Source organism: Rhamphochromis longiceps, linkage group LG1 (assembly GCF_057381845.1).
Source record: "Rhamphochromis longiceps isolate RC_006_pf linkage group LG1, R_longiceps_female_GT1.1, whole genome shotgun sequence".
Lineage (NCBI taxonomy): Eukaryota > Metazoa > Chordata > Actinopteri > Cichliformes > Cichlidae > Rhamphochromis > Rhamphochromis longiceps.
The window spans coordinates 3,208,568-3,231,078 of NC_140557.1; the positions used below are offsets into that span (position 1 = coordinate 3,208,568).

A 22,511-nucleotide genomic window follows, 5' to 3' on the forward strand; every position below is an offset into this window, starting at 1 on the left:
AGTTACGAGGCGCAGAATCATCGACAACGATAACCACATCCCCAGGAATGAAGTTCCGTCCGATTCTCTGCCACTTCTGACGCTCTTGAAGCTGGGGCAGGTACTCCTTAACCCAGCGCTTCCAGAACAAGTCAGACATGTACTGTACTTGCCTCCATCGACGTCGTCCATACACGTCCCCCTTCTGAAACACTCCTAGTGGCATCAATGGCTTGGTCTTAAGCAGCAACAGATGTCAAGACCAGAGTCAAGGCCTCCAAATCATTAGGATCAGTAGAGGCTTTGGTTATTGGTCTACTGTTCACAATAGCCTCTGCCTCACAAAGAACCGTACAAAGGCCTTCTTCATCCAAATTCTGCACTTTCAAAATGGAATTTAACACCTTCCTGACAGACCTTATGAGACGTTCCCAAAAACCGCCATGATGGGAACCAGCAGGAGAATTAAAAATCCACTTTATGCCCTTTGGCAGCAGCATCTCATGAATCTGTGCCTCATTCCATCCTTCCACTGCCTCTTTCAACTCACGTTCGCCACCCACAAAGTTCCCAGAGCACACTTCTTCCAGTGTCTTCCAGTCCTGGTCCAGTATTATGTGATTTCCTCTGGGAATATTCCTGTCCTGTTGCTGTCGGTTGCCACCAAACATGAACCCGAAATCACCAAAGAAGCTGGAGAAGATATCGCTGTGAAAGTTGTGGTGACCCTCTTTAAGCCAGTCCTCTCCATACATGTCATACTGTTTCCTTTTCTCCTTATCTGAGAGGACCTCATAGGCTGCCCCCAAGTCTGCGAACTTGTCCAGGGCTTGCGGGTCGTCTTGCTTTCTGTTGGGGTGTAACTGCAAAGCCAGCTTTCTGTAGGCCTTCTTGATGTCCCTGATTGATGCACTCTTGTACGGTGGCCCTGAGAGGCCAAACGGACTGCAACTTCAGAAAACACTTGCAAAAAGAAAAATGCTGCAAAAAGAAAAACGCTGCAAAAAGAAAAACGCTGCAAAAGCACACAAAGCAAATAGGAAAAAAGACAACGGAAATGTTTCTGGGGAGACAATAACCGAACGGACCAGTTGCACGAACCAAAACATGTATGTATGGCTGTATCCCAATTCAGGGACTGTTTCCCAATTCAGGGTCTGCAGCCTTAAAGTACGCAGCCTTAACGGTCCTCAAGGGCCGCGTATTCAAAGACTGCTGAGGCTGGAAGTGCGAGGCTTGTAGGCTTGTGAAATGGGCGGTCTAGCCTCCGTCGCGCTGCCCAGGTTGCCTAGCAACCATGATACTAACAGCTGGAAACGTTTCATACATCTTTGTTTGACAGAAATGAAGGAGAACATATTTTGTACATTTGTTTCTACATGAGCTTTGTGTGATTTGATAAGTATCTGAGGCTGAGACCACAGGACTGTAAAACATGATTGTTGGGCTTCATTTTTGTACTGAACAGTCATTTAAGATTAGCTAGTAAATAACAATTAGCTAATGTTGTTCATGAGACTAAAGTCATCTCACTTTGGTAATGTAAATATAATATGGCCAATATTATATTTATCATTATTAGTTATTACAGCAGTGAACATGAACTCTGTGCCAAACACTGAGCTTCAGTAAAGATTCAAGTTGCATTTATTTATATTTCCTATCACCTTAAATCTTCACTTAAACACAAGTATCTGTGACAGTGTATATACAGATGTATTATATATAAGAGACAAATATTGTTCTTTTAATATGTTGGCATTACTAAATTTGGCTCAATGCTTACATATGTGTAAAAAAATGTACGAGCTGTGAAAACTGTTTCTGATAAAATGAAGAGTAGACTGATATATGAAATATTCCTTTATTGGGTGAGAAAATCAGACCATGTCATAACTGCTTTAAGTCATACAGAATAGATATCAGAGCCTTAAACAGGCTGACGTCTGCTAAATGGGTCAAACTGGGCAGAAAGTCTACAAACACAGAACATCCTTATAGAATATGATGTAACACTATAGATCAACTTACCTCAGAATATATAAAGCATATAAACAATTACAGCAATATGATGCAACAAACACAGCAGTGCTACTAATCCAAAATACTCAAAGCTTCATAGAACTGAAACAAACATTTATTTTTAGTTCCATTCTGCTGCTGATACATACTTTAGGTTTCTGAACATTAAACTTGTTGCTGCCTTTCATAGTGTGTAACTTGAAGGCCCTGAGTACTTTCTCCCACACTGGAAACACTGGGATGATCACATTATTTGAACATTACCTAATAAGACTGATTCAGCACAGACAGTTATGTTAAACTTTCCTAGCAGTCCTTCACAAACAGAGAACAGTCTGTCTATTCTCTCCATCTGTCAGCTGCTGCTGGCTCTTCCTCCTCCTCTTCCTCACACACTGCTGAGTTTGTCCTGGTGGATCATCAGGGGTGCAAAGCCTCACAGATGATGTGCAGCAGTGGGTCCCTCAGTCTGTCCTCACTCTGGACACTTGCAGTCGTCACACATGGAAATCAAATGTGTGATAAGCTGCAGGATTCAAACACAAGTGTAACTTATAAACACATGTTCATACTTTTATTCCACAATCAGAGAGAAAGAAACAGAGAGAGAGTGCAGGACAGACAGACAGGTGGCAGTCTCAGATGTATACACTGCTACAAACAGGAGGATTTAGTGTTTGTGTTATTACGAGTGCTAAACAAGAAGAGTTCCCAGATGGTACAGTGGACACATGTGTGACTGCTGTGATTAAAGCATCTTTCTTTCAGCTTAACGAGTGAACCGTCAGCTCGTTCAAACACACGTTAAAGTGCGTTTGGCTCGACACCACCGAACAGAGGCAGCAATATAACACAGCTCACATTAACAGTGCAGTGAATCCTGCTTGTGCTGTGATATTCAGGACTGCAAACCGAGCAGCATCACTGACTTTCAGCTTGTTGTGTTTGTGGATACATGACTGACTTTAATTATCCACAAAATCATCACATTCTCTGTAAGATTAAGGTCGACTATCTAACGGCTAACATTTGCACATAAGTGACATAATATTCAGAACTTACTTTTGAAAGTTTACTCTTTGGCCGCTCCACTTCTTTGAAGTGTCTCCCAGTCCCAGTGCACTTGTTAGCATGTTTTGGTTCGTGCAACTGGTCCGTCCGGTTATTGTCTCCCCAGAAACATTTCCGTTGTCTTTTTTCCTATTTCCGTTGTCTTTTTTCCTATTTCCGTTGTGCTTTGTGTGCTTTTGCAGCGTTTTTCTTTTTGCAGCATTTTTCTTTTTGCAAGTGCTTTCTGAATTTGCAGTCCGTTTGGCCTCTCAGGGCCACCGTACTCTTGCATTCATTTGCATCAACAGCATGAACTAAAATGGCCATTTTAATCTCTGGATCATTTGAAGATATCTTTCCAAAATCAATTAATTTCTGGTTCAGCAAGAAACTTTGGCCCTGACAACCAGGAATCATCCTTGACAAACTTCTGTTTAAGGCTCATAGCTCTGTGTTCTACAGCCTTCCTATTATTTGGCATTTTTACCTGATTGCACCTAAAAGGTAAACCAATGGTGTAATGACCATCAACCAACTTAACAGAGTCCATCACTGACTTCATAAACTGCTGATTTTCTCTAGACAAAGCAAACTGCTCATCCTGAATACATTCTGGAAAATCAGCCTTCATTTGATGTTCCCACAGCTCATCCAATCTTGCCACGGAAATCCTATTGACACTCACATCAAAAATGTCAGTCTTACAATCCTCTCTGAGAGGACCATTCACCGTCCAACCCAGCATAGTTTTTACTGCATAGGGACCTCCATCCTGACTTCTAACAACCTCCCATGGCTCTAAAGCCTTGGGCACATTGGTCCCGATCAACAGGTCTACCCCGGAATTTATCTCCAGTATCTTAATATAGCGCAAATGTGGCCATCTATCGAGATCTTCCTGTCGGGGAATATTACATTGATGAACAGGCATGCTTTTCTGAGTAAATAAGTCAGGCAAGTCACAGTAGTGATCCAAATCCAAACCAGCTACTTCCAAATCAAACAACAACATAACTACTGACCATTTTCTCCTGACCCATTGTCCGCAACAGAATGCCAGTTTTCCTTCCCGAAAGATTCAGCCTATTCATGAGCCCTTCAGTACAAAATGAAGCTGAACTCCCAGGATCTAGGAAAGCATAGGTTATCAGTGACTGATTACCTTTCTTGGACTTCACTCTAACTGGTATTACAGATAGAGCACTACTTTGCTCACCGGCCCCAGTAACACCACTGCTTTGCACAGCACATGAAGGACCTTCATCTGGTGGTTCTCCCCCTCCTATAGTTTGCACTGAAACACTTTCCCTCCGCTTGGAGTGAATATGTAAGAGTGTGGGGTGTTTCTGATTACAGACTTTACACAAGAGACGTTTCCTACAGTCCTTGCTTCTGTGCCCAATGCGCAGACAACCAAAACACACACCATTCTCTTTCAAAAAAGATAATCTTTCACAGCGCAACTTTCTTTCAAATGAAGGACACAAATCCAACATATGCCCTGCTCCACAAAACAAGCAAACCTTGGTCACAACTGAACCACTCTCTTGCCTCAACACTGGCTCAATCTTCTCTTCCACCTTGGCCACTGTAGTAGCATAACTACTCCGCTTAGCCTTAGGGTAAAACTGAGACTTATTATTCCTCGCCTCTTTTCTGATGGCTGTCGGAGGATCCTGTATATCTCCAAACAATGGGTCACTTGCGATCTTAACTTGCCTTTCGACAAACTCAACAACATCGCTAAAAAACACTTTACGTTGAAACCTCTCCTGCAGATCGTACACAACATTCCTCCACTTATCCCTGAGCCTATAAGGCAACTTTTTTATAACTGCTTGCATATTAGCAAAGACATCCAACTCATGCAAGGACTCAACGTCTCCCATTGCATTACAACATTGCCTTAATAAAAACCCATATTCCTGCAAAGCCTTCACATCATCAGATTTTATAGGTGGCCATTTACTGACCCTTTCAATGTAGGCAGCAGCAATTCTCAGCGAATTGCCAAAGTTCTCCTGGAGCAAAGATTTAGCTTTAGCATATCCATACTCAGCAGGCATACACTGACAGCTTCTGACCATTTCTCTTGGATGGCCTCTAGTGTATTGCTTGAGAAAATATAAACAATCCTTAGCACTGTGAGCTTGACTCTCCACCATGTGCTCAAAAGCTCTCATAAATGTTTGATATTGCAAAGGATCACCATCAAAGAACTGAATGTCACGCCTTGGTAGCAAAAACAGAGACTGCTGCTCAGCCAATCAAATTGTAATTTCATTTTGTTTCTTCAAAACTGTGACTAGATGATCATGACCCTCACCACCTTGCACTGTATGTGTAAGATGTTTTACTTGTGCGTGAGACTGCGCCATCGTCCGAGTAGTCGAAACTGCACCTGGAAATACTTGATATAACTTAGTCTCTGACTGTTTTTAACGTTGGGCCTTACATCCAATACATGCGCTTGATGATCACTTGCATCAACACCCTGATATGGTCGCTCTGGTAACACAGGCTTGAACGTCGGAGCATTAGGATTTAAAACGCCTAAACGCCCCTGCTCTCGTTCTAAATACGAATTCATTCCATCAGATTTACCATTAACAGCACTTGAGACTCGGGACATTTCAGAAGCTTTTAAAACATTCACCTTTGCTGCTGAGGCTGCTATTTCAGTTTCTAAGTCAAGCAGCTCCTTTCTTTTCTTAAGCTGTATTTCTTGTTCTTCCAAAGCATGCTTTTCTTTCAACAACCTCTGTCGAACAAGAAGGGCAGCCATATCAGCTTCTGCCATTATGCGTGCTGACAAGGCAGATGAAACCATTGAGCCACTGAGTGATGATTTACTTTTCCTACAACTTTTGTTTCCAACATTAGAGATGCTATCACTTGGATTAACATCATCTATCGCAGCACCTTTACCAACATTCCCGGCGTGCCTAGAAGCACCAGAACCCTTTCCAGTAGGTAATACATCAGAAGACTCAACAACAGGTGGATTTAAATGTGGCAACTCAAGCTCAGACCCCAGATTTTTACTCTGAGGGTTTCCCTTTGCATCATGAAGCCATTTCTTTATCTCTTCCATAAACTCAGTATTATGTGCTCGCACACTTATAAACCAAGCAGTTTGTTTTTCTTGCTCTTCTTGAGCAAGCAAAGGGAGCAAGGTTTCATGCAGATGAGTCGCCTCATTAAGCAACACAGACAAATTTTCTAACTGAGCCTGAACAGTAGAAACATCTTCAGATTGCTTTAATTCTTTAATAACCTTTATGACCTTTTTAATTTTATTAATCTTATTGTGACGTTCTGTTTGAAGCCTTTCAATCTGATTCTCCAAAGCCTTAGTAGTCGGTTTCGGCTGTCTTTTCTTTCCATCCACATCACCACATTGTATTAATTGGTGTGTCTCCATTTTTCTTCAAAACATTACAAAATCCAAACGCTGACCTGCATCTATGCCACACAGCTTCATTCCAACACATCAACTTGATGACATTCCCTTCAATAAACCTTGGACACACACAATATCCCCCACTATCTGCCTATTAAACCTAACTAACTCAACCTAGTCTTCCGTACATACTAGCGGTGGGTATTTATGTACCTCCATACCGGTACTCCCAAGCCAATGGCTTCAGCCGCCTGATGCACAATAACTAGAAAGCAAATCAGTACAACGCCTAGTGCAGCTGTACTGCTGAAACCTAACAGGGGAATATGACTCCTGAAAGAAATCTGTTTTATGTAGCCAAAGGCTTCATCTAAAAGCTGCATGGACAAAGGCAACAGCAAACTATAAAACTCTCATCAATAAAACTCATCTATATATAAATAATCCAATAAAACCTACAAACTTTTCTGTTGACAATTTGTTGCGGCTCCTCCAACCAATGGCCGCGGCAGGCTAAAGATGAGGACACAGATGACGTGCAACAATAAACGCATAAAATACACTTCTGTACCATTTGCTCCTTTTATTCCACATGCTCAAGCTGCGCTCAACAGAAAGTTTTGCCTCATGCTCACCCTACCTTTCTGCTCATCAACATCAGGTGCCGTGAACAGGGGAGTGCAACCACATTTATCATCTACCACACCCATGAGACACGCCCCACACCCGTGCACCAATACAGTGAGTCCATTTAAACCAACCCACTTAGTCAAAAAGGAACAACTCATATGGCTCCTACAGGTAAATGGCCTGTATTTGCATAGCGCTTTATAGTGTAAAGCACTTTGGGGTCCTAAGGACCCCAAAGTGCTTCACACATCCAGTCATCCACCCATTCGTGATGGCAGCTACATGTAGCCACAGCCACCCTGGGGCGCACTGACAGAGGCGAGGCTGCTGGACACTGGTGCCACTGGGCCCTCTGACCACCACCAGTAGGCAAGGGGAGAAGTGTCTTGACCAAGGACACAACGGCCGGGGCTCGAACCGGCAACCTTCCGATTACAAGGCGAACTGCCAACTCTAGAGCCACGATTGCCCGTCATAGATCATACAAGTAGTCATACAACTGTCTCGAAAAGCAACACTTAATACTTTAGTTTGTCTTAAGAACTTAAATGAACGCTGCAAATATTTTCTTAAGTGGATTCTTTTGCAACCCAAAACTCAGCAGCTCTATTCCATATATGCTTTGTTTTGATCTATAGACGCCTATTCTGTCCACATTCAGTGTAAGTGAGACCAAATTTCACCAGCAAAACGTTGTCAACATTTGCGCATGCAAGATCAAACCTGTGATGCAGAGGTTGTTTTGCCTTCATACAGAATACAAGATATCATCATCAGCGGGCCAATATGACCAAACACAGGACCACACATGATGAATTTGTCCTTCGGTGGATGCCATTAAAGAGTCACCTGGGAGATCATTTTCCAGTCTGCTTTGCTGTGGAGTCCGTGACAGGGTTAGCCTTTCATTCATTCCTTTAATGATGGAGTTAGTATGGGGACCAAAAACCATCAACTGACTCATTCCCTGTCTTGCAGGCTGGGTGTACCAGCTTTCCAAGCGTTACACATTCCCACTCACATGCCAACCCAACCTCACAGTAAGTTCAGTTCAATTCAGTTTTATTTATATAGCAATAAATCACAGCAACAGTCACCTCAAGCTGCTTTATATTGTAAGGTGAAGACCCTACAATATTACAGAGAAAACCCCCACAAGCAGATAAACCTCTATGAGCTAGCACTTGGTAACAGTGGGAATGAAAAAAAAAACAAAACCTTTTAACAGGAAGAAACCGGCAGAACCAGGCTGGGGGAGGGGCGGGGCCATCTGCCGTGACCGGTAGACGATGTAATGACTCATCATTATGTTAGGTGTTAAGAAAATAAACCATCTCCTGCCTGAAAAATGAAAATAAAGAAGGATCTGAAACAAATAATGACAAAGCTACCAACACTGAACTTTAACATGATTAATTCAGGTAAACACATAAAACATCCGGTGTATCCGTTTACTGGAAAGTAACCAGGCCCAAGTCTAATCTGCCTACGTGAATGATGGTAATTATAAATCCTCTCCATAGTAAAGTTGTTAAGTCATTGTTCATTAATGTTTTTTTTCTCAGGTCTGGAGTCTATCAGTCTGAGATGAGGTGTGCTATCCTGGATGTCAGGAAGGAGGAAAGTGAGTCTAAAGGCTACTCTGATGTCAACATTTATTATCTAACACTTGAAGTTTTAACATACTGGCAGTACTGCAGAGTGGTTTGAGTAATACCTCTCTTGTGAAGCACTTTGTAACATATATCTGTGAAAACTGCTATATAAATAAACTTTTACTCAGTTACTTTACTTGCTTACTTTAAATAGTTGTAATGTGAGTGTTTTTATTTTGACGTGTTATTGACTTGTTTCAGTTAAAACCAATGTGATCTGCACTGAGTCCACAATGAGAGTTGAGATTGACAAATCATCCTTCCGTGGACTCCACGAGGATCACCTGCGTCTCAGTGAACCCAGCAACACCCTCTGCAGCCTGGAGAGATACTCCAACAGCACTCACGTCATCGGCATCATCCCCCTCAGTGCTTGCGGCACTCAAATTGAGGTAACGAGGGCTCATTTGTGTCAACACACACACTTTTAGTTTTTCTTTTGGTTTCTTTTTCTTTACTCTACAGGAAGATGATGAAACCCTCATTTTTAAGAATGAAATCACCACAGTAGATGACAACACAGATCTGATCACCAAAAAAACACCAGCTGGAAGTAGAGTTCTACTGCCAGTACCCCAAAAAAAGGAAATGTGACGTTGGGCTTCACGGCACACAGGAAGAGCGTCACAGTGTGGGATAAAGGCTTCGGCATGTTCACCTACCAGTTTGAGTTCTACCCAAACAACCACTTCCAAAGAATGATTGATCCAAATTCATACCCTCTGGTGTATAACGTAGGAGAGAAGGTTTACATGGAGATAGATGCCTCCTCTACAGTCAACAACAGAGATTTTTGTGGAGTCCTGCAGAGCTTCGCCATATGACAACCCCAACTACCACCTGACCTACTCCATCATCGAAAATGGGTAGGCATGAGGACAGGTGGTGTATCAGTGAAGGTTCTCCTGTTTATCTGTTTGTACTTGAAGCAGTTACCTGAGTGCCTTTTAGAATAAAAATTTCTCTCATCTTTAAGAATTTCAGGTGTTATACAGAAGTGGAAGTCCATAGAACAAGGCTCTTTAAAGGTTTTTAAGGCATCAGGCTATCACTTGAATATTTGTGAATGGCACTGTATGATGGTTAAACAAGGATTTATGATGAAATTGTAAGTTGTAGTCTCTTTCTTTGCACTCCACTGTTATGACCCATGCACCAGACAACAAGAGACAGTTTAGGTTCTGCGTCGAGGCCTTCAAGTTCATTGGTTTGCACGATCAGGTTAAGAATGAGTTTAGACCAGACCTCTAAATACGTTTCACATTGTTGTGCTTGAGCGGCACCATCGGCTGGAACCAAATTCCTTGTATGTGTTTGCACATATACCTGGCAAAAAAGGGGGGTTCTGATTCTGATGAATTCTACACCCAAAACTCAAGCCGTATCTTTTTAATCTGATTAACTTTATTGCATACTCACACATCTCGTGCACACATTGCTTGAAATTTGCTAAAAGTTACCTAATTTTAAAAAAAGTGTATTATGCGAAGAAAACATTGAAAATGTGTCCATCATGGGGCCTGGTTTTGCAGGAAAAAGGCCTGCTTTTGTTTATATGCTATAGTTTGTCATTTGTTGTTTGCTCATGTGGCCAAAGGGCAGATGATGTTTGCTATCAGTCACTAGAATCCTCCTTCAGTATGTTTCAGTGAAACTTTCATGATGATTACCTAATGGGTTTCAGCCAAAATTGTTCTTAAGATCAAGATTGTATTTGTTGTTTTACAGATAATACCAACAACAGACTGAGAGGGCAGCTATTATGCTCATAATTTAATGCTTAAAATAGTTATTTCATTGGCTGGGAATACATCCTCACATTAGGTTTGACAGCATTTCTAGTTTTGGCTTAAGCATGAACTGAGGCTGCGGTTTGGGGAAGGCCTCAGAGGAGGCTGGCTCCCGGGCCGGGCAGATCTCCATGATCTCCATCAACAACTTGTAGCGCTGCGGACAGGGAAGCTAAATAAATAATCTCCATTTAAATCTGTGATGTCCACTTAACGTAAATTCAGTTTTTCCATCAGAATGTTTTAATGCACGTGCAGCACTTGGATACTGAGAGATTTGAGGTTGAGTGACACACACAGCCAAAAGTTTCACTTGCATTCAGGTTTACATCAGCTGTTCAGTGATGGTATGCGAAGCGGGAAACCCCAACACCAGGTGCTCACAGGGATGCATCAACTCCACGTCAAACGCTCACCACCACTCCCACTGCTGAAAGAGAGGGGCTGTCATGCAGACTGCACAGCACTTAATTTCCCAGGGTCCCCTGTGCTTGAAGAGGTCAGCAGACATCAGCAGGAGTGCAGGTGTGGAAACAGAGTCGGCTGCTTTGTTTTAGTCACTGTAACTTTGGATAACGCTGAATTAAACTGATCTTCTCTTGTTTCCAGGGAACGCCATGAACCTGAACCTGGTCTTCATAGCTGGATGTCTTCTTGCTGCTGTCGCTATGATCTGTGGCGTGCTCACGTTCAGGGCCGAAACATCGATGGTCAGATACCAAGCTTTGTCCTCAACTGAAAGTTAAAACCCTTCGTGTGCTCCAGTGGATGAGATGAAATTATTTAGATCAGCCTGCAGTCTGAGTCTGGCTGTTCATGTATCGTCTCATGTGTGAATTAACTGATGAAAATCAATTATTTTCTATCAGTTATTATTAGAATAGTACACAGCTTTGGGTGCATAAGCTAAAATGGGAAAGAGTTTGTTTTTTAAATCTATAGATTTACAGTATAATTTGAAATGAATCAATCCTGATTATTGATCCTGATCAAAGATTTATACAATAATGAAAGTCTTATTACTGTTTTTGTCCATGTTTACTTTCACCTGTCGACTGTGTAGCTCAAAGTCACAAGTGACATTTACACAACATATACTTCATCCCACAGTTTCACAAACTGTGAAACAAGCTAACAAAGAGCTTGTTTGTGCTGCTTCTTCCTCCGGGTCTCTCTTGGAAATGAGGATATTTTTCCTTCTGATTAAATAAAGATGAAAAAAAATAGAACTGCTTCTGTCCGAGATGTGGTGAAACGTGGAATCCAGTAATTGTGACATATACTTCCATTTGTAACACATTTCTTACCAATCTGTAATCTTGGATTAATGTTTGTAATATTATATCAATGTCAAGCTTAAATGACGTCACACACAGAAGTCTCTGAAATCATCAGAATATGTAGCAAAAGTTCTAAAAGATCACAGTTTTCTCTTTGTGTCAATATCAATAAACTTCTTACAATGTAACTGGTAACGAAGGAATCTATACGGGGCAGCAGGAATGTTACCACAGCAACCCAAATCAGCTGTTCCTTTCCTTCTCCATAGTAATCGTGGTTACACGTCTTTTCTGTCCAATGTGGCCTTTTTGGTCTCGAGTGTAACCTAAGGTTTCATCGTTTGCAATCGATGAATGGAAACAGACTGTGACAGTGACATGTTCACCTCCTTTAAGAGAGAGTTCTTCACTTAAACACAAAACGTCAGTTTTTCGTGTGATTGAAGGTTTCCCAGCAGGTCAGTAAATACAGAACACTTGGTTATAAAGATTTTTTGTTATTACCTAAAACTACACAGCAGGTAATCTGTCAGGTGAAACAATCAGCTGACTGACGGTCCTCACAGAGGACAGACCTCCAACTGATTCACCACATCTGATGGGAGCGGATGCTCTTTAGTCTGGAAGAGAAAACAAACACACAGACAGTGAAGAAGACGGTTCGAGGTGCTTTGCATACGACACTAAATTCAGTGTTTAAAAATAAAAGCATCTGTTTACTAAACGTAAACACAACACTCCCCCCTCTAAGAGATCTGATAAATAAAAATGATATCAGAATCAGAAGAGCAGATGAAAACAAACTATGTTCTTAATTGAACGCAGTGCGTTTCTGTCGGTGAGCGATGGATTACGGATTTAAAACGTTTTGGTGGAAACAAAAAAAAGAGAAAAAAACTAAATATTGTTAATAATGATTGTTTTGCATACACAGCTTCCGACTTACATCAGCACTTTATAACAAACTAATTTCCAAATGTCTCCCACTCCATCAGGGTCATCTTTCGATGCTCTGACAGGTGACCTCTGACCTTTTTAGCAGCTCGTCTGTCGACACCTGTCCGTCTTCACCTTCCTGCTCGCCGGCTCCTCCTCCTTGCTCTTCTTCGGCTGCTTCTTTGTGCTTGTGCTTCTTGTGTTTCTTCTTCTGCAAAGAAAAAAGAAGTCACAGCTTCAGCGTGAGGAAGGAGCCATTTTATCTGATCTGATCCTTATTCTTCGTTTTCTACCTTCTTTTCCTTCTTGTGTTTGTAATGCTTCTTTTTCTTGTGTTTCTTCTCTTTGCTCTTCTTGCCCGTTTTAACCTCCTTGATTGGAGGGCACATGGAGGCGGCGCCCCCTCTGACTAAACACAGGAACAACAGGCAGAGGTTATTAATCCTCCAGCAACGCTTTTACGAAGCAGGATGCACTTAATGAAGTAGAAGCAGAAGAGGAGCAGTGAAAGCGTCGATGAACAGACGCTCTAGTTCTACACACTGAATGTGGATCGATTCACACGAATGTAACCCAGCTGAGCTGATCACAGAGAGACTGCTGTATCTATAAAAACAATGTCCACGCAAGGGAAACCATGTGACTGGGTCACGGTGAATAAACTTGAGCTGTCTGTTGTTGATCTGGTGGGTGACACTCACTCAGAGCAGCCGAGGGAGGCGGCAGCTTCGGCCCAAACTCCTCCTCTTCCTGTTCGGAGGCCTGAGTGGAAATTGCTGCTTTTGAAGGAGCAGAGAGGAAAAGAGTTAACAGAGTTATGCTCGACAGGGACGTGAGATTAGAGGAAAGGTTAAGGTGATTCAGCAAACTCAGAGTACCTGCTTGGTGACTGGAGGAGGCGGTGGCTGAGGAGGAGGTGGTGGCTGAGGAGGAGGTGGTGGCTGAGGAGGAGGTGGTGGCTGAGGAGGAGGCGGTGGCTGAGGAGGAGGCGGTGGCTGAGGAGGAGGTGGTGGTGGCTGAGGAGGAGGAGGGGATGCTGAAGAGGTTCAGTGGCTCTGAGTCCACTTTTCCTTCATCCTCCTTTGTCACCTTTTCTTCCTCCTCATCGCTGCTCTCCCCCTCTGATGAAGAGGAGGACTTCTCATCAGAGGAGCTGGCAAAGATGGCCTTAAACAGATCCATGGGAGGCCTGCTCTCCTCTTCCTCCTCCTCCTCTTCTTCATCACCTTCTTTCTTCTGCTCTGAGCTCTGCTGCTCTGATGACTTTATCTGTAGAAGGAAGGATAAACTCTTTAGATTTAAGGACTTCCTCGCCTGCTGGTTTGGACACTTTGCTCTTTCACTACCTCCGGTTTGCTTCCTGGAGCCTGATCGCTGCTGCTGATTGAGGCAGGTAAAGCAGGTAAGGCAGGCGTGGGGGTGTGCTCCACTTTGGTCTCGGTCTGGTTGCGTGCAGCACTGAGAAGCTCACCCAGCGGGTCCTCCTTCTTCTTCTCCACCTTCTGCTCAGAGACATCCCACCTGGACTTCTTCCCGGATTCTGGAGGTTTTGGAGGTGCTGAAGAGAAACAATGAGCTTAATCTGTGAGCACAAACACTGTGGTGTTAAACGGAAACTAAGAAAACATCAAATTTGTGTTAAGGCTACAAAGAAACTTAAATTCATGGAGGAAAAAAACGGAAAGAAAGTATCAATTTAATAAAAGCAATCACTTCAGTTTTCCTGTCTTTACTTTTTTATCCTAAATAAATCCTGATTGGTTAACAAACCTCAGTCTGAGGAACAGCAGATTTAATCCTTAAAACATTTAAATAAATTCTTACATAACTCTTCAGTCACACTGAGATATTCTTTGATAAAAATGAGTTCGGATCAGTTTTCATCTACTTGAGTTTTAAAAACACATTTAACTTTCATTTGTGCTGAAAAAAAAATCTGTCTACTGAGGTTTAGTGTGACTGTGACAGGGCAGGATGTGATAAAGCTGCTGCAGTCAGAAACATTTACTCGCTTTGGCTCATCGATGTGTAAATGGAGCTTGGGAGCTCGCTCACGTCTCGCTGTCAAAGCTAACTCTGCTTAACTGCTTCGTGCACTGACAGCTGCTCGTGTGGCCGACAGAAACAAGCCAAGCAGGCAAAAGTTGATACTGAAGGTCTGATCTTCCCTCTCAGCACACCTGGGAACATCTTTTATGTTTAAAATAATACTGAGCATTATTACAGGTGGGTGCTGTGGGTGGCAGTAAAGACAACATGGATTCAAACAAGCTTTTAAGTTAAAGAAACAAGAAAAGGGGCTTAAAGTTCTCTTACAGAATATTCTACTGCTTGCCTGTTAAAACTCTTTAGCGCCTCCTGTGTGTGAATGAAGTTACCTGCAGCCTCTCTGCTCTCAGTCACAGTCAGGAAATTGAAGACTGAAAACTTGTCTCTCTTCACTTTGGGCAGACCCACAATACCGGACCTGCAGGACCAATCACAGTGAGACTTTAGCTCAGCAGAGTTTGGATTTAACCTCGACGTTCTGTTTAGAGCTGATTCAGTCCGATCTGTGTGCCGTACCCGGGGTAGGGGTCGGGCACGTTGAATCTTTTGCAGAGCAGTTTGTCAGGATACCACTCGAACGTTTCTCTGGTCAGTTTTCCAAACATCTTCATCTTTACTGCAGACTGTTTGTCATCCAGGTCTCCCTGACAACCAAAAGAAAGCATCAGTGACTCCTGAGCTTACCTGCAGTGTAGGGGTGTGGTTTTTTACAGCACCAGGTGGCGTCCTACCTCTTGGTCCTGGCTGACCTCCACGCTGTCATCGTCCTCCTGGTCTTTGGCTCTGGTGAAGCGGGAGGACAGCGAGGAGGAGGTGGGCCGGTACAAGATAGAAGCTCGGACAAACTCCTCCCTCTCCCGGCTGCGCTCCCACTCTGTCATTCCCGGGTCTAGACTCTGCTCCAGAGCGTCTGAGGGACACACAGAAGATTTTTACATTTTAATATCCAGGCGGTCTCTAATGTGGGAGCTTTAATCCAGCGTCTGTGTTAGCCAGTAATCACATATACGCACGTGCTCAGACACGTAGGAGCATTAACCCTCTGGGGTCCAGGGTATAATTGGCCATTTTTGACTACTTTTGATTTTACTTCTATATTTCACCGTTAAAAACTGTTTATCTTGCCTTGTTTGGTATCATTATTTTCAGCACAACCTCAAATATCTGAAATTTGAGTTATTTTTTCATTTTGGCAAACTATATTAGAACAAATGATCTAAATTCAGACAAATAATTCAAAATCCGAGTAGAAAAAAGTTATTTTTTACTGTAAAACCCACAAACATGTTTAACGAATCATTTTCATAACTTGAAATGCAAATAGAAATTGTACATTTCTAAAAATTATGCACAAGATTTGCAAACAACAAAGTTATATGGTACTATTCACCTAAAAATGCAGCCAAGGCCTCAGGCGTTTATATAACCATTTAAATCTATTTACAGAACAATCAGCTGTGCTGCATCAAATAAGAAGACACAAATTATTTGTGCCGGTCCAAAAAAATAGTTTGTGTTCAGTATAAGACAGAGGAGAACAGCACCGGCCTAAACCTGCAGGTCTGACAGCAGGAGGAGCATCAGTCCCGTTTTCCATGTGGGAACAGCGTTTACACTGGAATCTGCCTTTGGTGGCGTTTTTGGAGCAAATGTGACATTCAGCAGTCTAACTGACACACAATACAAGACAATAACTACACAACACACTAACTACAGCCTCCAAACACGCTAAACGTCACTAATGTCTCACATATGAAAACTCGCTCTCTCTCTCACAGGTGTCACTCCTAAATCTTCCCCTTCTCCCTAAGCAACCAAGTGCCCCATGTTACCATATCATTTTTTTGATTGGCTGACATGGTAAACTCTAACATCAAATAGGGAAGGGGTGTTTTTTCTTTCTTCACTCGTAAGCGGAGAGTGTTTGCGAGCGCTGTCTGTAGAAAACGCCGTTTTTACCGTTCTTCCTGCTGTAAACGCCGCTGTTTTGTTGAGAAAAAAACATCACGTGTATTTTTTATCATAACTCTGGTTTTACGTGGCCCATCGACACAATTCAAAAACTGGTATATAGTTTGAAGTCTGCACTTTCGACCCAAGTTGAAATGGCGACTCAGAGTCGCTGCATCTTGTAGCTGTGACGTCTTAAATTGGTCATGTGATTTTGATGCGCCGACGCGTTTGTCGACCCCAGAGGGTTAATGATGGTTTTTGTGGTTTAACTAAAACTGTACCAACTATATCAAAGGATCCTGCAGTGCATGATGGGACCTGCAGGGCGGAGCCTCGTACCATTGTCTCCCTGCTTGAGACGGCTCAGGTAGAGTTCGTAGCGTGCCTGCTTGCTGGGGTTTTTCTCAAATGGTTTGAAGGTCTGTGACGATGTTTGGATGCCTCTCCACGCTGCCAGAGCTTCCTGCTGGAGGCCGGAGGAGGCAGGCAGCACTTGTGCAGACTTCCCTGATGTCTGCGAGGCATGACCGGAGACGGGGGTGGAGGTTTTGGCCGAGGGCGGGTTAGAGGAGTTGCGGAAGCTGAGCAGGCGCTGCCTGTCCTCGGGCCTCAGCAGCTCCATGACCGAACTGGGACCTGATCGGGATGAAGTTGGGAAAACATCACCAGCAGCATTAACGCACTCGCCATCAGAATGGGACACGATGTCCTGATTATCCTACATTTTTAATTAATCTAGAAAAACTACATATAGTTTCAACCGTTTTTAATTTTCCTCATTTGTTGTTTTTTGCACTTCTGTGGTTGCTTCATTTTTCAGCCATCTCTTACCTTGCAGGGCGTCCTCTCCCAGCAGCGCCCTCCTCTGGCCAGAGTCCAGCTGGTGGCGTCCTGCTTGCTGGGGCTCCTCTTTGACCATGTGGCCTTTGGACACCCGGAGAGCCTCGGCCAACGCGGGGCTGACCCCGGAAAGATGCGAAACATCGACCGAAGGACGGAAATGATGGACTGGACGATAATCGCGAGGCAGACAGGGAGGCGGGAAGATCTACAGAGAGATACAGAAACATGAGGGGTGTGTCCAGGTACTGATGAGGACACGTGATCAGATATGTTGAAGCTCCTCACTGTTTTTTCCTCGAGGGGTTTCTGTGCCAGAGTGAATCCTTCCAGGATTTTGCCGAGATACGAAGCATCTTTACTTCTGACTGGAAGCAAAAAATAATCCAAATAATTTTCCATCTTACTTCATGAATGCTTTCATTTCAGTTTTTCATGGACAAAAGAGAGAGAGACATTATTCTTTAATAATTAAAAAAACTAAAAAATACACCTCTCTGGTGGAGAAAGTATTAAAAATGATTTCCCTGCTCTAAAATAAGGCTGACTGACAAAGAGCTTCTCTGTGTGAAAAAGTTTAATGACTGGTTTAAAAAATGCCTGGAACGTTCCAGGTTTTCCCAGGAAGCATTACCTTTCTTCTTAGTGTACTGCTGCGGGGCCGTCCAGCCGTACAGGCTGTCGCCCGGCTCCTCTTCTCCCAGGATTGTGTCGTATCTGGACATGGAGTCTCTGTGGTACACGTCTTCATCGTCATCCTCTAACGCACCCACGCCAAAGGCCTGCAGGTCAAAGGTCAGCAGCCAAACACTTTGTATTTAAAAAAGACAACCAAAAACACTTCTGGGTTTTGTGGGCTCACCTGTCCGACCACTCCTCCTCTCCTCGAGCTGCTCTTTGTGTCTCCGAACAGGCGATTCCTCGTCTCAGACTGAGGTTTAAACAGATCGATGTGTTCAGCCGTGCCGTGACCCAGCAACGCCAGGCTCGGGTCCAGACCGCGGTACCCCAAACCCTGAACTCCCAACCTAGGGTTGAAGTCCACCGGAGTTACATCCTTCGGGGCAAAGGTCACGTTCTCTGGAGCAAACTCCTCATCGTCATCCTGATGAGGCAGAGATTTCATGCACGCACAGGTGAAAATATGCAGCATGCATTATGAATTTCAGATTCATTATGCAGCATGCATTATGAATTTCAGATTCATTATGCAGCATGCATTATGAATTTCAGATTCAGTTTAGATCGTCCTCCATCAGGTTCTGTGTTAAAATATTCTGTCTAAGCAGCCGCACTCACCTCCGATTCCTCCGAACCAGCAGGGGGCAGCGTGCAGCCGTAAACTTTACCTCCACCGTCTGTCAGGAGGACAAAGTGTCAGTATTTACACATTATAACTAACACCAGACAGATACAGGATTCATGCTGAAATGAAACACAGCATAAGGGGAAGTAGGAAAAACAGAATTTAAAAAACCGGCATCAAACATCAAAGCTGCTGCGAATCTTCACTTGAGACGCTGAGTGGACTGATTCAGTATTTCATTTTTTCAAGTTCTGGTTTTAAATGATCCAAGACACCAAAGCTAACTCCACCTCCTCATCGGCAGCCTCAGAGTGAATGTGCTCACATGGTTTTTACTGACACAGTTTATTCTGTGTGAAAAGACATCAAAGACGGGAAAAAGCTTCAAGTTTCCGAACTCACATGAATCAGATCACAGTGAGCAAACTACAGGTGTGAAAACGCCCTAAGTCAAGTGTCACAGGGATTATTTTACCCTTTACAAACTCCTGAATTTCTCTTATTGGTCAAGCAACCTTGTGCCTGTAAAGATGACACACTTACCCATCTGCTGCCTGCGAGCTTTCCTCTTCACACGAGGCCCGACGCCCTGACCTTCCTTCCAGCCCATCTTCATCAGCAGCTCCACCCCGATGGAAGACCTGAGAGACAAAACAAACACACCTCAGAGCAAATTCACTGCAAACTGTTAAAGAGGGAAGGATGGTGCTGCAGAAGCAGGCTGCTGGGACACAGTTGGTGGGATGTGGGTGTGGCAGCAGTTACCTGGCAGGTGCGATCAGCTCCTCCAGCAGCGTGTCTCCGGGGATCAGAGCCGCCTGAGCGCTGATGGCTCTCGCCTTCTCTCCGGCCTCGTCTCTGCGGCTGGACGAGAACTCCTGACTGGTGGTGATCTCTCTGGGAGCGATGCCGTGTTCGCTGAAATCCTGACAAACACCAACAACGATGTGCATCAGCTCCACTAAACCTGAACCTCAAACCTCCTCACGTCTCTTCTGAAACATGTTCTGCATACCGGAAAGACCAAGCACTCAAACGCTGCAGCGTAAAAGCTATAAAATCAGCTTTAGATGATTTCCAGACATCAGACAGCTACTCTGACAGAAGCGTATAAAATGTTATTTGATATTTTAGGGTATTTGACGTTATTTGGATAAAGTCCCAGATTTTCTTTTACATGTGAATAAAAAACCTTCCCCTCTCTCTGGGTGGTTGTACCTCCTCGTCCATGAAATCTTCTGGCCTGGCATGGTGTTTCTCAGCTTTCTGTTGCCGTGACGACACAAAGGCTGACGGGGCCCAGCCTAAAAAGACACGGGGACGCCAAATGTCAAGATATGGAATCAAAATTAAAATGCTTGAGCTGAAAAAGCGGTTTCACTGTTTGCAGAACAACATCTGCGACGGACGCCAGCATCGCAACATGGAAGAAAAGTGGAGGACAAAAAAAAGAAAACAACACGCAGCTACAAAGCAGCCAGGTCTGCTCTAAAGCCAACTTCAAAATCAGAGGCTGGACTGAACCAAACACCGTTAGCTTTACGATGAGGGGACACCACCTCCCCTTACACGTCTGCATGCAGCGCTCCATAAATATCACATTAACTAAAATATGTGTGAACTCTACAGGAGGTCTCTCACCTTCTTTTGAGCCGACAGTGTTGAAGTATCCGGCTGAAAAGCCTCCAGTGAACGCTCCGTGGAACCTCTTATATCGTCCCTTCTCATCTTTGACTGTCTGATCGTGGAGCGGGACGGGCTTCTTCAGCGGCTCGTCTGTGAAAACACGGCAATTTTTAAATGGTAAACATTGAAATGGGAAAACATTTAAAATTGTTGTCAATTCTGTACAAAACAGAGGTTGTAGTAAACTATAAGGATTTGGAAGTAATTTATTGCTGATTTATACACTGGTCAAAAATGAAGCAAAGGCAACAACAAGACAACCCCCCAAAAAGCAGATGAGGGCACAGTCCATTGCTCTCTCCTTTTCTCTCCTCTTTCTTTTGCTAGCGTCACCGATGATCACCACTTGTCACTGCTGGCAGCCTGAGATGGTGTCTGTATCCTATTTGGGTTGCACAGGTAGTCCAGCTCCTCCAGGATGGCTCCTCCATGTGTATCATCTTTGTCTCAAGAATGTGGAGGAGATACCAGGAGATGGAGCCGTAGAAGGTCATCACCCAAGATCGGCATCTGCTCCTTTGTGTGAGGAGCAGGATGAGCTCTGCTATAAGATGACCTTCAGCTGGTTACCGGTTTGCATGTTTCTGACCAAACAGTCAGAAAAAGACTTCATGACGGTGGCTGGAAGGTCCAATATCCTTCAGTGGGACCCGCGCTCACAGCCCAGCACCATGCAGAACCAGCGGGTCCACCGCCGGAGCCCAGGGTAGGCTCACACTGCGCTATGAGTTAACCACTACATCAGAGTCTGTGTAATACAATTTCTTTTTTCCTCCAACTAGTAACGACATTTACTGATATTCTTCTTTTTGTTTTCCCGCATTAAATACACTAAAAATAATCTACATCCTGTAACGATATTTAAGACACACAATGTCGCACAAAGCCACAGTATAGTCTTTACCGCAGTAAGCACACAAATCACACACACTGCAGCTTCAGATTTGAAGGGGAAAAAATAAATGGCAGCTTTCTCTACAACTTTGAGGCCGAACTGAAGACCTGATAGTGCTGAAACTTTAGAGATGAGAAATGGCACTGTATTCAGTAGTTATGTTCAACTACTTTAATCAGCAACATTAACATAAAGGGTTTTTGAATGAGGTCTGGGTTTCAAACTAGGAGGCTATGATTGCGCTTAGCTAGCTGCTCGTTAGCTGAACTCAGTGAAGTAGCGCTGCGAACGGCGCAGCTAGTAACGCTTTGCTTTAAACACCTGGGAGATTTTTTAAATGCAAGTAAACAGATGACCGAGATCATAAAATTCACCCCACCTTCTTCCAAAGGTTCCAAAGGAGTCCCGTAAGTCACAAAATCTTCATCGCTGTCGCTGTCGGACGCCATGATTTATTTTTTTACTCCGTTTACGGTATCCGCAAAAGGACAAACTTTGTGAAGTGTACTTTAGCGCTTTACAAGAACGGTTGGGGAAAATAGCGACACCTTGCGTTAGCTACAAATAACTACATCAGCTGTAACTACATTCACTCAAACTTTAGTAAAATATTTATGTGAGACACTTTCCCTGTTGTGAGGATATCTGTGCAGATATAGCTTGCCTTAAAATCAACAAATCAACAATTGTAAATATTTCATATAATTCATTTAAGATAAGATAAGGCATATTGAAACATATACTTATTATTAAAATAAAGTCTAATATCTTAAAGTCTAGCAAAATAACAGAATTAATGATGGCTTACCTATTACTAGTTTATGTTATTATGAGTTATTTATAAGGACTTAAAGTCGTTAGTGTGAGACAAACTTTTACAGTGACAACATTTTTTCTTCTAGTTCACTATGATTCTGTTTCTTTACTGGAAATAAATATTCCTGTCTGAAATGTCATTAGTGCGTTTAATGAAGAAGGTGGTTTCTCCCTTGTTTGCTATTAAGTGCTTGTTTTAGTTGTCTTTTCTTCTTGTTTGG

The 22,511-nt window shown here is 43.3% G+C and overlaps 1 protein-coding gene across 2 annotated transcripts; it reads right to left on the reverse strand.

The window, feature by feature from the left end:
* Window positions 1-10,123: 10,123 nt before the first annotated feature.
* On the reverse strand, window positions 10,124-21,988 carry gpatch1 (G patch domain containing 1). Of its 2 annotated transcripts, none has more exons than XM_085407588.1 (20): window positions 21,854-21,988; window positions 20,535-20,669; window positions 20,112-20,197; window positions 19,659-19,819; window positions 19,437-19,534; window positions 18,887-18,945; window positions 18,450-18,692; window positions 18,222-18,369; window positions 17,876-17,955; window positions 17,579-17,795; window positions 17,087-17,383; window positions 15,526-15,704; window positions 15,311-15,438; window positions 15,124-15,212; window positions 14,092-14,303; window positions 13,624-14,014; window positions 13,447-13,521; window positions 13,039-13,154; window positions 12,841-12,956; window positions 10,124-12,429 (listed from the first exon to the last, which is right to left on the reverse strand). In XM_085407588.1, the coding sequence occupies exons 1-20, from the start codon at window positions 21,921-21,923 to the stop codon at window positions 12,396-12,398; spliced, it is 2,934 nt and encodes a 977-aa protein (XP_085263714.1). In that variant the 5' UTR covers window positions 21,924-21,988; the 3' UTR covers window positions 10,124-12,395. The 2 variants fall into 2 exon arrangements, with proteins under 2 accessions (XP_085263714.1, XP_085263631.1); XM_085407505.1 differs by having other exon boundaries at window positions 13,447-13,524.
* Window positions 21,989-22,511: the final 523 nt, after the last annotated feature.

What these genes read in the sequence shown, in the direction of transcription:
- gpatch1 (XM_085407505.1), bottom strand. Translation starts at nt 21,923, where the DNA reads ATGGCGTCCGACAGCGACAGCGATGAAGATTTTGTGACTTACGGGACT. An exon ending in TTTGGAACCTTTGGAAGAAG is followed by an intron (nt 20,670 to 21,853) that starts GTGGGGTGAATT and finishes GTGTTTTCACAG; the next exon opens with ACGAGCCGCTGAAGAAGCCC. An exon ending in GAGCTGATCGCACCTGCCAG is followed by an intron (nt 19,535 to 19,658) that starts GTAACTGCTGCC and finishes TTTGTCTCTCAG; the next exon opens with GTCTTCCATCGGGGTGGAGC.